At 41.5% G+C, this 16,749-nt stretch overlaps 1 protein-coding gene across 1 annotated transcript in view; it reads left to right on the forward strand.

The window, feature by feature from the left end:
• The first annotated feature begins 518 nt into the window (after positions 1-518).
• KLHL1 (kelch like family member 1) overlaps positions 519-16,749 on the forward strand; it is a 217,498-nt gene continuing 201,267 nt past the window's right edge. Inside the window, exon 1 of the mRNA XM_042458664.1 lies at positions 519-1,012. Coding sequence (XP_042314598.1) covers positions 557-1,012 — 456 coding nt within the window. The 5' untranslated portion in view covers positions 519-556. The remainder of the gene's footprint in view (positions 1,013-16,749) is intronic.

Consider the following 16,749-nt stretch of genomic DNA (forward strand, 5'->3'; position numbering starts at 1 on the left):
TCCAGGAGAGCTTTTTCCCGCCATCCCTCCTTCTTTGGCCCCTTCTCCCCCTCAGCTCTCCTGCTCCATCTTCCAGCTGAGGCTCTGGGAGGTTTCCCAATTTCCTAACCCCCTTCCCCAGATTTCCCTTTCCCTTTTCCCTTCGCCTTTCCCCAGAGGCTTGCTTCCTTGCCTCCTTCCTCCTCCAAGCGAGGAAGGGGCCACTGGCCTGCGCCACCCTTCCTCCTCCTCCTCCCCCTCTTCCTTCCCTTCTTCCTCTTCTTCTTCCTCCTCTTCCTTCTCCTCTTCTTCCTCCCCTTCTTCCTCCTCCTCCTCTTCCTCCCCTTCTTCTTCTTCTTCCTCCCCTTCTTCTTCTTCTTCCTCCCCTTCTTCTTCCCCTTCTTCCTCCTCCTCCTCTTCCTCCCCTTCTTCTTCCTCCTCCTCCTCCTCCTCCTCTTCTTCTTCCTCCCTTTCTTCTTCTTCCTCCTCCTCCTCTTCCTCCCCTTCTTCTTCTTCCTCCTCCTCCTCCTCCTCTTCATCTCCTTCCTCCTCCTCCTCCTCTTCCTCCTCAGGCACCATGTCGAACTCGAGCAGGAAGGACTTTGACGTGAAGCACATCCTTCGCCTCCGCTGGAAACTCTTCAGCCACCCGGCGGCCTCCTCGGCGGGCGGCTGCCTGCAGCCGGACAGCAGCTTCGAGCACTGGGGGCCCAGCCAGAGCCGCCTCCTCAAGAGCCAGGACAGGGACAGGGACCGAGGCGGAAGCGGAGGCAGCGCCTTCTGGAAGAAAGCCTCCTCTTCTTCCTCTTCATCGTCGTCGTCCTCCTCCTCCTGCGCTGCCTCCTCGGCGCCCCTCAACGGGGCCACCCGGCTCCTCGGGGCCCCCGGCTCTTCTCTGCTGCCGCCCCCGCGGACCCTCTTCTACGTGGAGAGCCTGGAGGAGGCGCCCGAGAAGGCGCTGGTCCTCCGGCAGCTCAAGGAAGAGCCCGCAGCGCCCTGCCCCGAAGGAGGAGGAGGAGGAGGAGGGAAGGCGGTGGCAGGGGAAGGGGCAGCCCCCCACAGGTAACAGCCCCACAAGAAGGAAGAGGCCGCTTCCCCACCGCTCCAGCTGCCCCTGGCTCCATGCTCTGGACGCCTGGGCACTGGGTCTGGTGGGGGTGGCACCAGAGCTTGGCTTTGATACCATTTGCACTGCCTCCATGCTCTGAGCATGCTGGGCATTGCAGTTGGTGGTGCTGGCACCAGAGTCTGGTTTGGCACCATTTTTAACTGGCAGAGCTCCATGCTCTGGCATTCTGGGCTTTGTGGTTGGTGGTGGCATCAGAGCCTGGTTTAACAGTACTTTAACTGCCACGACTCCATGCTCTGGGATGCTGGGCTTTGGAATTGGTTCTGGCACAAGGGCTTGGTTTGACACCACTTCAATTGCCATCTGGGCACTGGGGTTGGTGGTGGCATCAGAGCTTGGTTTGAAACCACTTTTAACTGGCATATGGATTCTGGGCATTGAGGGTTGGTGGTGGTACCAGAGCTTGGTTTGATACCATTTTTACTGCCATGACTCCATGCTATGGGATTCTGGGCATTGGAGTCAGTTGTGGCACCAGAGCCTGGTTTAACACCACTTTTAACTGGCATAGCTCTGTGCTATGGGATTCTGAGCTTTGTGGTTGGTTGTGGCACCAGAGCTTGGTTAGACACCACTTTAGCTGCCATGGCTCCATGCTCTGGCATGCTGGCAGCGGGAATGGTTGTGGCACCAAAAGCTTGGTTTGATACCATTTTAACTGTCATGTTGCCATGCCCTGGAATGCTGGGCATTGCAATCGGTTGTGGCACCAGAGCTTGATTTGACACCACTTTAACAGCCATGGCTCCGTGCTGTTGAATACTGGGCATTGTAGTTGGTGCTTTGAGCACCAAACCAGAGCTGCCTCCTGAAGAGCTAGGAAAGAGGAGGAGAAGGAGGTGGAGGCACCTGGTAGCTACAATGTCCAGAATCCTGTACCATGGACTCATGGCAGTTCTAGCGGTGTCAAACTGGATTTGGTGGGGGCATCCCAGTATTGCAGTATTTAGAGGGAATGGAGTCTCATATGCAAGCTGTGCCCCCACTCCTTGAAATGGTCTCAAGGCTTCACTTCTTTGGGTTTGGGCTGGAGGGTTTTGATCTCCTCACAGCAGGGAAGCATTGGTAGTCACCCTTGATCTTCTACTGACTCCCAAGCTCTGGCCTTCCAGGTGTTTGGGCTAACAGAATCCAAGACCATTAGCCACAATGGCTAAGGCTTCTGGGAACTGAAGTTCAAAGCATCTGGCAGACCAGAGTTTGGGAATTGGTGTTCTAACATGAGGCACTCCAAGCCCAGGACACTGAAGGATGGAGAAGGCCTCTGTGTTCCTTCTTTATCCTTCCAGCAAGCCCTGCTGAAGAGAGACTGTAGCTCTCATGAGGCACTGGTTCTTCCTAAGTTCACTTCCCTGGCATGAACAGCTTGATGGTGTGTATATGCGCTGGGAAGCTGAACTCTGTGGGAGTCCCTCACAGGTAACTGCACACACACTATCTCAGACTTGACTGTAGACTGTGTTCAGTGGGGCATACTCTGCTGTGCGTGCACAGCATTGCAGCCTTCCCTGCTTTGAAATCCATGGAACTTATACTAACTGGTCAGCAAGGATAGAAACTGGCTCCACATCCTAGTGCATTTAAAGGGAGGGATTTCAATTCATGCCTGGCAACCATGAAGGTAAAATTTGCTTAACTCTGACTGGGTCATCCCTTTATCCATCTATTTCCTAGCATTACCTTTGTGCCAAAAAGTAATAGCATGTTTTGCCTATGAATTCTATCTCAAATGCACTAGTTCAACAAGACAGATACAGTGAGGATGAATATGTTACAGTTTACTGATATTGTAGGAAGTGAGCTGAAACTAAACCTAAAGAGATCCAGATACATGATGTGGAAGACTTTAGACTTAGTCCTGTTGTTACTGTCGGCTATATTTCTGATGAAGGAAGTGACAAAGCCACCATTGAGTATTTCTTGCCTAAGAAAACTCTATTCATGGGGTTGCCATTAAGTCCACAGGCAACGTGAGGCATTGCGCACATGCATGCACACTCACACACAGACACATTTCTTTTGTGGTTCTAAACTCACTGCATGCACTTAGTGCCCATTGAATTTCACACACCAGATGGATATAGAGTTCTTATGGAGGATAGTCCCTTCATTTAAGGGGTCAATATTTAACTAAAAAATATGACTGTCCAGCCGAAGCTGTATGATTTTAAATGAAATTACTTTATGTGACAGTTAGGCTCATGTGTAAATCAATCCTCTTGTGAGCTGAAGGATTTCAAAGTGCTTAACTTTGCCTGGACTCTGCCTACTCTGATTTGCTGAGGATGCTTAATTCTCCTCTCTCTCATAGGAGTTTTAGAGCAAGAATGCTCCATCTCTTTTAAATTATTCTGTAAGAATACTATGTAGGCATCTTCCAAGAAAGGACTCAGCAGCATAACTCTTAGTCACAAATTCAGATGACCAATGTGACACCAATATCCTCTCCCTTTGTCCTTTAGGTGATGCTTACAAAAAAAAAAAAGTATGAAATCTGTAGTTCAATTTTAGTCAAACTCAAGTGGAAACTTGCAACACAATTTATTTCAATTCCAAGATTTAGCTCTGGGACACAAGAAGTAGTATTAGACTCCAAGTGAAGAAACAGTGCACTTCTGTTTAATACATGCAGAATTCCATAAAGCTTGGAAAAGTTAACCTTTGGACCTCAAACTCCCCAATTCCTGGGGGGAAAAAACAGAGTCATCTGTTTCATCTCAGTATAGCCCCACAGAACACAGTAGGACTAACATGTTAGTAGACATAAGAGTGTATTGGCTCTAAGTTATAACACTCAGGGCCTAGACACGTGGAACTGGGTGAACTGGACAAAGGGTGCAAACATGACTCCAACATCTTTCATTAAACAGATAGAAAAACATTGCTGTCTTTTAAATCTTCAGGCATGTTTACACACACACACACGGTTGCCAAGGCCATAAACAACCCAATGATTTGATCAGAGTGCTTGAATCTGAGCTTTCTAGATTAGACAGGTGAACTCACTGAATAATATTTGTTTGTGGTAAAAAAAAAAATCCAGTTATTAAAATCTATCAAAAGTTATTAAAATCCAGTTATTAAAAAAGTTCCTCATTTTCTTTTCAATTTTCACTCAGGAACCAATTAGCATATCATATTAAAAATCATAGTCTCAGCTATTAACAGTGGCTTCAGACATTGTATAAAATATGTGAGGCTTCTGCCAGTTATTCCTTAAGGGTACAATACCATATTCTCTTACCATGCTACAAATACATCTGGAATTAATGTGACTTCCTTCATATATATGCTTTGAGTTGAACTTTACAAGTCACGCAAGTAACAACAATGCACATTTTTTCATTTTGTCTGATTTTTTGTTTGTATTTCCTTATGCTATGACACTCAGGTAATTGAGAACTGTACCTGGTTCCCTTTTAGTTTGCAAGATTAACAGGGGGGAAAACTATTTAATACCTTGCTAGTTATTTTAATTTGCCCTAGTTAATTCTGGTATTGGGAAATGGAGTGTCAAATAAGGGGTAGATTTTTATCAGGCATCTGAGAAGTGTCATTATGTCATGTTAAGCACATTTAAACTACTGTTTTCAGTTTCTAAGTCTATCCTTAGAAGTCTCATATTCAAATGAATTCAAATTAAATTCAAATTAAAGGTACATAAATTTAGCTGTGCCAATTGATTTTTTTTTTGGGGGGGGGCACCAATTACTCAAATAAATAAATAATGACTTAAGGTTCTTCACTGCCACTATCAGTTTTTATTTTTGCAGATAGGTGCCTGGGAATTTACTATTAATCAAGACTGGGGTGACTTGTCAATGTTGTTGTTTTTAAGCCATTGTTAAATTAGACATATTCTATCTGCACTGATATATAAGTGGGTTTTGTTCAGATATTTTACATTTGTTTAGATTGCTCCACCATTATGTCTAGGTGTCAAAAAGATATTTAGCAGGTCTTTAATGCTATCGGTGAAGCTTTGGGAGTTTATTATTGCATGCTTGCCAGATTCACTAATGTTAATCCCAGACCTGAAGTTATCTGCGTATCCTTGACAAACGTGCAACAGTTGTTAGTGTCCAATTCTTCAGTTCTTATTTTTCCATGATTTTAGATTAACAGAGATTCTTTCCCAAAAGGTTAAGGACATAAACTGCTAAGCTTCTACTTCTTGAATTCAAAATCTTTTTTTGTTTTGTTTTGTATCTTCAGCAGTACTCTATAGAATTCAGTCATCTTCACTCTGAAGACAGAATGAGGAGAAGTCTGTGTTACCCCATTTCACCTTTATATTCAGGCAGTTATCCATGCTGCAGTCTTGCATAAGTATAAGTAATGTTTAAGTCAGTCAGGAGGAAAGTTCCTGTACATTTTCAGATAGTAGTAATTCAGAGTAGAAGGTATTGAAACCAAAAGAAATGTATTGTGACACAATAATGGCTTGAACATAGGGAAATATTTTGGAGCTTCCTTCAGCATCATTGTCTTTTATGTGTATGAAACAGAAGTATGAAATAATGTTGTTTGTAAGGGGGGAAATGTCCTTCCTTCCACCATAACAAACAACCATCCCTTTTTGTATTTCGCAGACTGAATTAGTTATTGGAAAATGTCAGACTGGGAGATGAATAACTTGTCACAAAACTAGGAGCACACCTAAGCAGTTATGAATGTGCTGTAAGTCTTGTAATGTATGAATTGACTTTCAAGGTGGAACCACAAGTTCAGCAGAAAACTCAGGTTTCCCAATCATGTATTTCTTTCCATATATACTATCTGGCTGAGCTGGAGGGAGAGGGGACATGGACATTGGCAATGTGAAGGTGGATGCTAAACATGATGGCTTCCCCTTGCAGCTCTCCTTTCTAACACTTTTTAGTTCTTTTGCAGAAAACGTGCTTTGGAAACTAGGGAAATGGAGAAACATAACTTGCAGATAAAGACAATAAATGGAGGATTAATACATTCAAGTTTGTGGGGTTTTCCATACGTTTCCCAGTAACCAGTAGTATTTGGAGTGTGCATGTTGCCCTATGTATTTACTGTCATTGCTTTCATTTGGAATACAGAAATGATGGCTGACTGTCAAAGAGAGAGAACAGGCTTTTGTGGGGTAGCAGGTGGGAACCTGTGTGAGGTCCCAGCTTCATTGCTAGGCTACTCATGTGAGTAGAACACCTAGGTAAGCAGCTATTTGTGCCTATAACAAAATATGCATCAGTTTCAAAGCTGTGGAGGTGAGGAGTGGAATTCATACAATTTGACTTTTATGCTGGAAAGTTTTACAGGTATTCATTTATTTTTCATACTTTGAGAGCACCAGAGCATTTGTAGCTGTGGTGGTGATTTTGCAAAATGGAAAAGGCGAAATAATGGCTTCTTTTGGATTAGTTAGTTCAGTCATGTTTGAAAGCTTTGAATGTAGAATTCTCCTTCAGGCATAAGTATTTAAATGACCAGCACAATGGAATATGTTTTTACAATTGCTGGTTACATTCCTGGATGAAACTCCATTCATAGTGTAAATTGTTTCGATTTCTGTAAGGGAGATCAGTGTACATACGCAAAACAAAGATTCAATCCCATTTTGCTCATTCATTTTCCCCTGTGTATGTCTCTGTCACAGTTAATGCTAAGACTGAAAATGTTATTGCCCACAAAAATATGTAAGGCTTGTAAAAGATGTAAAACACCATTACCTTACATTACATTATGTTACAAAGATGTAAGTACCAAATATGCCAGAAGGACCAAAAATGTTCCCAAAGGATCTCCTCCCCAACGTTTATTCCTAAAGGTGCTATTGCCAACAGAGGAAAAAGTGCTGGCTCAGGGTGAATGCCAACAGGAAAACAATGTGTGAAGAAAGAGTAAGATTGCCCACATCCTATGTTTCAGTCCTGATCCATATTAGGACCCACTCATGGCTTGTAGTTGTTAAGAAAGGACTATTTTTGTTATTTGCCTTCAAGTTGACTTTGACTTATGGTGACCCCTGTGGATGAGACACCTCAAGAGCACTCTGTCACCAACTGCCCTGGTCAGGTCTTGCAAACTCAGGGCAGTGGCTTCCTTGATTGAATCAACCCACCTATAGTGCAGTCTCTGTCTTTTCTTACTGCTTTCCACTTTACCAAGCATTGTAATGTTTTCCAGTTGATTATGACAAGTCCTAAAAAAGCTATTTCAAACTTGCTGTTATCATCATCTGTAGACTGTAGTTAGGCCTAAAGCCGTAGAGATGGGCAAATTGTTTCTTTCCTATGAATCGCACTGGATGACATCTGACTGTGTCCTCCTCCATTTTGGTGCTGGAGGGGTGAATGCATGGCTTTCCTGGCTGCTCCGTTGCTGGGCTGCCTCCGGGGGGGGGGGGCTGATGACCGAGCAGCAGGAGAGGCAAACGTGTGCCTTTCCCAGCTGCTCTGCCACTGGGTTGCCTTGCTGGGCAGTGGAGCAGTTGGAGGGGTGAATGTATACCCTTTCTAGCTATTCTGTTGTCAGGCTGCCTACCTGTGGAGGAAGCCTAGCAATGTAATGACAGGAGAGCAAAACATGCACGCTCTCTGGGTGACACACTCCACATCAGTTGACACTCCAACCAGTGGCTTCACTAAGATTTGTGTCACCTGGCATGTGTGGAGAAGAAAACAGCCTTGCCCTCTCCCCCATCCAATAAGGCCACTGCAGCCCTTCCCAGAGGTCAGACTCAAAAGGCAGTGCCCCTGCCACAAGCCTTCTGAGTCCATGCTGGACTCGGAAGGCAGTGCCCTCCCATGTACCACCCTCTAGTGATGCCACTGACCACAGCTAGTGACACCACTGTGTCTACTGTTGTTCTGCAACTCCTCCCAGCCCTCTCCCATCAGCCATACTGGCTAGAAAGAGCTAACTGAAATCACATGTGAGCATGCAGACATTGTTGCTTTCCAAAGGCACAAACTATGACTATACCATAGTTTCCAGTTTTCTTAAATAATGTTTTAAAGGTGGAAGCCTAAAGCTTGAATGACTAAAGAAAATAAAATTAGGTCTGTTTCTGCTTCTCTTTTGATAAAGTATGAGGCAAACATACCCTTGTTTTGCCTTATCTTGTCAGTGCCTTAAAATTAAATCACTTTATTCTCTTAGGATGGAAATGAATTTATATCTTGCCAGTACCTTAAAATTAATATCTTTGTATTTGCTTAGGATGGAAATGAATTTGTAGAAACATCCTACTTTGGTACCTTTCCTGGTTGGAGTGCTAGTGAGCTCTCTTAGCTTTGTTTAAATTACTGACCTGTGATGTAAGTGTGTGTGTGTGTGTGTGTGTACAGTATACAGAAAGAGAGAGAGCAAGAGAGAGAGAGAGAGAGGTCCAAAACATACTGCAGAAGTAATCCAGTTTGAGACCACTTTCACCATCCTAGCTGATTACTAAAGAATCCTGGGAATTGTAGTTTATTGTGGCACCAGAGCTCTTTGACAGAGAAGGCTAGACATCTCACAAAACTACAGTTCTCAGAATTCCATAGCATGGAGCCATGGCCATTAAAGCAGTGTCAAACTGTATTATTTCTGCCGTTCGGATGAGGTGTGTGAGAGAAAGGCAGGGAGAGAGAGACAAGGAAGAAGGGAGAGAGATAGCTTTCTCTACCAAGCCTATCTATTTAAAATAGATAGGAATTTTTTGCTTTGCAAAAAGAGCTCAAAGTATGTTCATTGGTTCCACAGCAGGTGATCAGCTAACGCACAGCTTAAAGTAACTGTATATGCATCAAGAGTGTGGGATTCAGCTACCACTGTATTTCTTCTTCTTATTATTATTTTGAGTATTTATACCCCGCTCTTCAGCCATAATGGCTCTCAGAGCACCATACAATTTTTTCTAATTATTCAGTTCCCTGCCCTAAGGCATACAATCTAAAAAGACACGAAGCAAAAGGATAATGGAATGGTGGTCGGGAAGGGATCAAGTTCATTGTTTCATCTGTCCCTCTGGGCCATGAGTGTATACTACTGATCAGTAGAAAAAGAAGCAAAGAGAGAGGCCCCCAGGTTGTCCTCTTGCTTTAGTTCAGTTTCTTTTAAATTTTTGACAAATTGTAATTGCATATTATTATTATTATTATTATTATTATTATTATTATTATTATTATTAACCTTTATTTATGAAGCGCTGTAAATTTACACAGCACTGTACATGCAATCTCTTTAGTTAGACGGTTCCCTGCCCTCAGGCTTACAATCTAAAAAGACATGACACAGAAGGAGAAGGGAGTGGTGGAGGGAAAGGGTAAGAGGTCCAGCAGTTCCTCTCTATTTCTGAGGCCTGGACCAAGGTAGATGGACTGGAGGGAGGGCTTGGCTTCATAATGGAAGGTTAATCTTCATCCAGGGAAAATACATATTCTCAAGTAGGATAATGGATATACAATACATAGCAATACAGGAAATGGTTCGATAAACAGGCACCAAAAGAACATCAGATAGTAAGTGACAATTATGCAATGCCTGGGAAGGCTTCTCTGAACAGGGTGGTTTTCAACTCCGTTTTGAAGCCAGTTAAAGAAGTGATGGCTCTTGCTTGGGGGGGAAGAAGGTTCCAGGAGTGAGGGGCAGCAAGTGAAAAGGGGCGAATCCGGGATGGGGCAGAGGAAATCCTGGGCTGAGACAGGAGCCCTTGACTACCAGAACGGAGGGCCCTGGTGGGAAGGTGAGGAGAAAGAAGGTCTGATAAGTAAGGAGGGGCCAGTCCATGGAGGGCTTTAAATGTGGACAGCAGGAGCTTATACTGAATGCGGAAAGGGAGGGGGAGCCAGTGAAGGGATGCCAACACAGTAGAGATGTGGTCAGAGCGGTGGGTGGAAGTGATAATGCGTGCAGCTGAATGCTGGACAGAGATTAAAGGATGGAGGTGAGAAAGAGGAAGCTCAGCCAGGAGGACGTTACAGTAATCCAGTCATGAGACCACTAGGGCATGGACCAGGATCTTGACAGTAGAGGTGGAGAGATATGGTCAGATTTTGGCAATATTGTATAGAAAGAATCTACAAGCCTTGGCTGTGGTCTGAATCTGAGGGATACACGACAGAGAAGAGTCAAAGATAAAACCAAGACTGCGGGCTTGCTGGACTGGTTGAATAGAAGTGTTGTCCACAGAGACAGAAAAGGAGTGTTGAAGGGTGGGCTTAGGAGGAAAGGCAAGAAGCTCCATCTTGGACATATTGAGCTTCAAATGCCGATGTCACATCCACTATGAGATAGCTGTGAGGCAATACGAGACTTGCTGTTCAAGCCTTGGAGAAAGGTGAGGGGCAGAAAAATACAGCTGGGTGTCATCGGCATACAGATGGTAGGAAAAACCAAAAGAGCCGATGAGTTTTCCTAAGGACAGTGTGTAGAGAGAAAACAGAAGGGGACCCAGAACAGAGCCCTGGGGAACTCCAACAGATAAGGGAACAGGAGAAGAAGTCAGACTCCCTGCAACTACTGCAAAAGATCTGCCTGACAAGTAAGATCTAAACCAGTCGAGAACAGAGTCTGAGAACCCAAGGTCAGAGAGTATGTCAATTAGGAGACAGTGATCAACTGTGTCAAAGGCTGTAGACAAATCGAGAAGGATGAGAACAGAGTAAAGGCCATTAGCCTTGGCCTGTAAAAGGTCATTCGAGATCTCCTATATATTTTTTCTTGCTCTTAATTAGTGACTCTGTGGCAGCATTTGTGGATAAAAGTATGTGCAATTACTCTTTTGCTTGGCTTTCTAGCCTTTATATTAAAAATAAGATATAATTTGTTAATTTTTTGATACAGTAATATATCCATAGAGTGTAACCTGGCTATGAAAAACAGCCATTTGATGAGAATTAGCTTGACACAAATGTTAAAATTTGCAATGCTATTGATTCTGGAAGAAAAGTGGTGTTTAATTTGCTTGAAACAAGCATTTAGTATGCTTATCAATGAAACAATGAATTTCAGAGCAACATTTGCAGAAATAGTGCTAATAGAAACATACTAGGTGGTAAGGTGTCTGATAATATTGTTCAGAATGAAAAAGGGAACACTTAATATGATGTTGGGAATGCAAACATTTGCAAAATGCATTGTACATAATCTCACCTGTATTTTTTTTAATAGCAACCATTGTTCTGATTCAGGAAGGGGCTATCCATGTTGCAGGGTAGAATCTCTTTGAATTAGTTGGATGTGGGTTTTTGTTGTTGTTGTTGTTGTTGTTGTTGTTGCTGTGTATCAAAATTAGTGTGGTCATTGGATTAAAATTAAAGTTCAGTGAATGTTGGACTAAACCCCAGCTCAATTCCCCACTCAAACATGAGGTTTACTGTGTACTCATGAACTAGTCATGATCTCTTAATGTAACTTATTTCCCATGTTTATTGCCTGGAGTCCCTTAGAGATGACAGGCCATATGTGTATTAAATAATAATAAACACACTTGAAGATGCACATCTCCATTTAGGGCTGTTAGCTATTATATCTGATTTCTTGCTGACATCTAGAGATGTGCTGAGGCCAATAATAGAACTGTCACAAAGTAAAGAAATCAGATTAGTTTAATTCTTTAAAAAAAACAAAAACCCTATCCTAAATATTTGTTGTTTTTGTAGTTGTTCAGCAGTAGCTGGATTGGCCATGCAGCACAGTTCAAGAAAATCCAAAACCCAGAACCTTTATTGGCCAACCAAAATGCACAAAGCCACTTGCATGATGTATTTTTTTTTTTGCATTTGATTGGCCAATAAAGGTATTGTTCCTGTTTATATTTTGAATGTTGTTGGATTTTGTTGTTGTTGCTCTTGATATTTGATATCTACAGAGTAACAAACAATTGAAGCCCCTACCTTGTGCTATGTAAATGTTTAGCTTACAGTTTAAAAACTGACATAAAGAATTCATTTTATTCAGCTCCATGTGCTTAGTTTTCATCTTTACAGGCTATGAGGACTCTTGTTTCATAAAAAAGCACATGAAGACAGAAATAGTAGATTAAGGCAACTTACACAGTCACCCAAATGTCTTGTATAGGGATCCACCTTTATTTGCTTTGTAATTTGACTTAACAGTTCTGGAAAGTATCTATCTTCTGATTGAAGCAAAGGACCCTCCTTAGTCCTGAATGGGAATGGCTTGGCACCAGGCCATTTTGAGGACACTTTGAGGTGCAGTAAAATGCATTTTTTCTCAGACTTACATGCCCCCGAGCATCCCCTTCCCATACCCATAACAGGGGGAAATGTGTCCAATAAGGTTCTGTATCTTGTCAGTGCCTTAAAATACCATGCAGTATTAAAATCTGGGATACAAGAATCCCATTTCGAGAAGTTATTTAAGACTATTTCACTTCTGTACAGTCTCTACTGTTATAATTAGACATTGCATTACTTGGTAACTTTTGATTCCCAATTTACATATTATGGCTTGAATTATATTTTTCACTTGAAAGATTCTTGCAACATAATAATGAGTGATGCTGCCCATTAGTCTTGAGACTGCAGTGGTAGATCTGTATAATAAAAACATTATTGTAAAGATTTAGATTTTATTAATATTTCAATATTTTTCATTGATAACTACAGTTATCAATTTATGTTATTCTTGAAATATACATTATTATTATTACAACATCATCTTGCTGTTATTGTACCAGTATAAGAATTGCTTTATGTCAGTGAATATAACAGTTCGATTAATAGCATTTATCAGCCACCTAAAAAGCCCATACATCTTTGTGTGCAAATAGATAGGATTTAAAGCAATATTGTAGATATTCAAAATAATCATATAATTTTTCTTTGAAATTATATAATTCTTCTTTGAAATCAGTATAATAGTGACTGTAAATAGACAAAAGATTCCATGACTAGTTTGGTAGTATTAAAAAGTACTGTTTCTTGTTAAATACATACATCTATTTCTCTTCATTCTTTTCTTTGGTTGAACAGGTTTAGGGATAAAATATGTCCAGAACTGCGAACAGAAACCCTTGCTTTTGACCTGTTCAGTAAACATGAGAAGATGGGTGTGAAATCAGGGCATTTCCATTGTCCCTGCTTGTAATCTCTATGCATTCAGCCAACTTTCAAATAGAACCTACATGCATGCAGATAATATCCTCATAGGTTTCTCTGAATGCTGTCAATGGCCTTGTGGAAATTAGGGTCTTCATTCATAGGTTCGGTTGTATAACAGTAGAATCTGGCCAGAAATTTAGGCAGTATATGCATAAACTGGTGTAGACGTACTGATATATCTGGCTACTTAGTTATCTTTGCTGTCACTGAACAGCATATGCTATGTTAGGATAGAATGGTGTGAGCATTCAGATATTGTTGAACTTCAGTTCTTCACCATTAACTACATTGGCTAGCACAGTTGGCAGTAGCAGTCAAACAACACCTGGATGACCACAAAAGTCTTGCTCCTGTATTAGATACGAATTACACTAGTGGGATAAATGTTCAAAAGCCAAATGGTTCTGTCATACCATTTGCAGATTATGAAAAAGAAAGCTGTATTGGATGAAATCTCACGTCTGGTTAGGCATGCTGATCATTTATTCCTATTTGGCTTCTTCTCCAAAGAAAAGTTCTAAATAAGCCAGGTCCCCCTGTCCATTGTTTGTTTTGAGTGACATCTGAACTAAAACCCCTAGTTTGTTATACTCTTAACATTCCAGAGTCATAATCCAGGATTGTGCTTTTATGACTTCAATTTATTATGAGAGGAAAAAGTCAAAAAATCATTACACTACACTACATTACACTAAACAAACCAAAGACTGAGTGCTCTTGCTTTAGGTATACCTGCTGGTCAGAACAGCAAAGTGGGTGTGATTGAGCAGCATGCATCAGCATACTTGCTCCTTTACAGGAAGCCAGAACACCTCATTAGGATGTCCTGATACAGTCATTGTCTTCAGCTTGTTCTTGCTACAGCATTTTCCACATGGTTTTTCATGGGGAAGAAGGATCTTCACAAACTGAAGAGCCCTCTTCCCTTCTGTCTTGGGAGTTTAGAAACCACATAAGTTTATAATAACATCTAACTTTTCTTTTACTATCTAGATTTCCTGTGCCAGTTACTCTGCCATGACACAAGTTGTAGTATTGTGTTCACTCAAAAAACTGTGCATTCTGCCGTACGTGCTCTGATTTGTACAGCCAATTAGATCATAGTCGTCTCTGTTTAGCAAAGACAGAAGCACTGATTTTTATTACTAAACCTAAGATAACATAGCTGAGCCTTCAATATGGTATATACACTTTTAGAGGGTAGACAGCCTACTGCTATGATCACCTAAACTATTCTTTCTTTTTATGTTAATACATAGCCATAACAAACTTTTAGACTAAATGAGCATCCTTTATGTGCAGGATATTAGCTTTATGTTGGCTTTATGTTGGGCCACTATATTTTGTTTTGGTTTATATACCATACATTTTTACAAATTCTTCCCAAACTTAGAAAACTCGCTTGGATAATTTTATTAATATAGCAACTTATAAAGATTCAGTATTCTACTGAAAAGAGAGTAGGGGCCATTCTCTTGAAATCATTGTTAGGTTCATTAGTATGTGCCTTCAAGTTATCTCTGACTTGTGGTGACCCAAAGGCAAACCTGTAACAGGATTTACTTGCAAATATTTGTTCAGAAGCAATTTACCTCTGCCTTCCTCTGACACTTACTGGCTGAGCGGGGATTTGGACCCTGGTGTTCAGAGTTGTAGCCCAACACTCAAACCTCTGCACCAACAGTGACTCCCTTTTTGGCTTCACTGAAGAGATTGCTACACAATCTCTTAAACAGTGGTTGTACTTGGGAAAATGTGGCTTTGGTGATATTTGTTGCATGGTGTTGCCTCCAACCAGTAGCTGTTGCATCCTGCAAGCACATCCATGATGTCCCTTTTTACTGACATGGAGAACCTGTAAATGAGCTGTCAACAGTGCAAAATGCTGCTGTTGGGGCAATTGTGAGAATGCCAATCACTTGGTGTCAGTAGCCACTCCTCTTCCACCCTTGCTATTCCCTAGTAACCCAATTGCCTCCCCCGTTCTTTCCTTCTTAAAAAAACAAAACAACTTTTTAAACCGACATCACTGTAACAGATATGAACTAAAAGAAAAATAAATAAAAATAAAATTAAAAAATATCAAAATGCACACTGGGTAGGCTATTAGATAGGGAGGCATGGTTAAACAGGACTCAGGAAGAGAGCACCATGACAGCAGCAGCCCCGGTTGCATGATTCTGAAGAAGTGCAATATTGGGGCTCTAAATGTGATATGTTTCCTCCCCCACCACACACATGATTACTGAGAGAACATGGCTTGTGTAGTAAAGTGCTGAGATTCAACTAAAGATGAAATGTTTGGAGCATTGTATGTATTTGATCTAGGCTTCACTAAAAATTGTGCATAATTTTTTTATGGGGGATATTTGAACACAAAGCCCTAAATACCCTAAAAAGGCACTAGACCCCTTTTGATCGTGGAAACTAAGCATAGTCAGCTCTGGCTAGTGCTTGGATGGGAGACTGCCACCAAATAACAGGTGCTGTAGGCTATATTTCAGAGAAAGGGACTGGCAAAATCACTTCTGAAGATTTCTTGCTTAGGATAACCCTGTAAAATTCATGGGATCACTATAATTCTCAAGGCAACTTGAAAGTACATACACACAAATTTGAACATAGGACTGCAATTTTATTTTATTGCCTCAAATTGCTTCAAATAAATGTGAGTTCTCATTGTAATGCAGTAGAACATTTGACTCTTTTCATCTCTGAACCAGCTCAACATTGAGTGTACATGCTTCCTTTGATTAGGCAGTTGCAATATATTTCCTTTTTCTCCCAACCAATTTCTTCCCTCCCTTTTGCTTTAAATAAATGTGGTCCCACTGTTCTCTCAACCTTATTATAGTAATAACCCAGCTCTAGTAACCTTTTCCATAGAAATTATTTCAAAGCAAAGATGCTTAGAAAAAGGGTTTTATATGTCTCTTCCAAATCCTAAAATGAATAAGGAAGTAAAAGTTAAAAATAAACCTTGGCTTGCTTCTTAAGGACTACCTGCCTAATTACCAATTCACTACTAGATGTAGGTGTAATTTTATAAATAAGAAATTTCAACCATATAGATTGGCTTCTGAATTTTTATGCCCAGAACTAACTAAATAAAGTTGTTTGGATGTGGTTTCCTTCTCTCTCAAATTCATTTTGATTATTCTGAATATAAACTGCACGAGAAAAAGAAAAGTACAAATAAGCTTTTTCATGTGATGGAGGGTAGAATCATAGAATCATAGAGTTGGAAGAGACCGCAAGGGCCATCCAGTCCAACCCCCCTGCCATGCAGGAACTCTCAGTCAAAGCATCCCCAACAGATGGCCATCCAGCCTCTGCTTAAAGACCTCAAAGGAAGGAGACTCCACTACACTCTGAGGGAGTGTGTTCCACTGTCAGACAGCCCTTACTGTCAGGAAGCTCTTCCTAATGTTGAGGTGGAAACTCTTTTCCTGTAGCTTGCATCCATTGCTCCAGGTCCTAGTCTCTAGAGCAGCTGAAAACAAGTCAGCTCCCTCCTCAGTATGACATCCCTTCAAGTATTTAAACAGGGCTATCATA

The sequence above is a fragment of the Sceloporus undulatus genome, chromosome 3 (assembly GCF_019175285.1).
Source record: "Sceloporus undulatus isolate JIND9_A2432 ecotype Alabama chromosome 3, SceUnd_v1.1, whole genome shotgun sequence".
NCBI lineage: Eukaryota > Metazoa > Chordata > Lepidosauria > Squamata > Phrynosomatidae > Sceloporus > Sceloporus undulatus.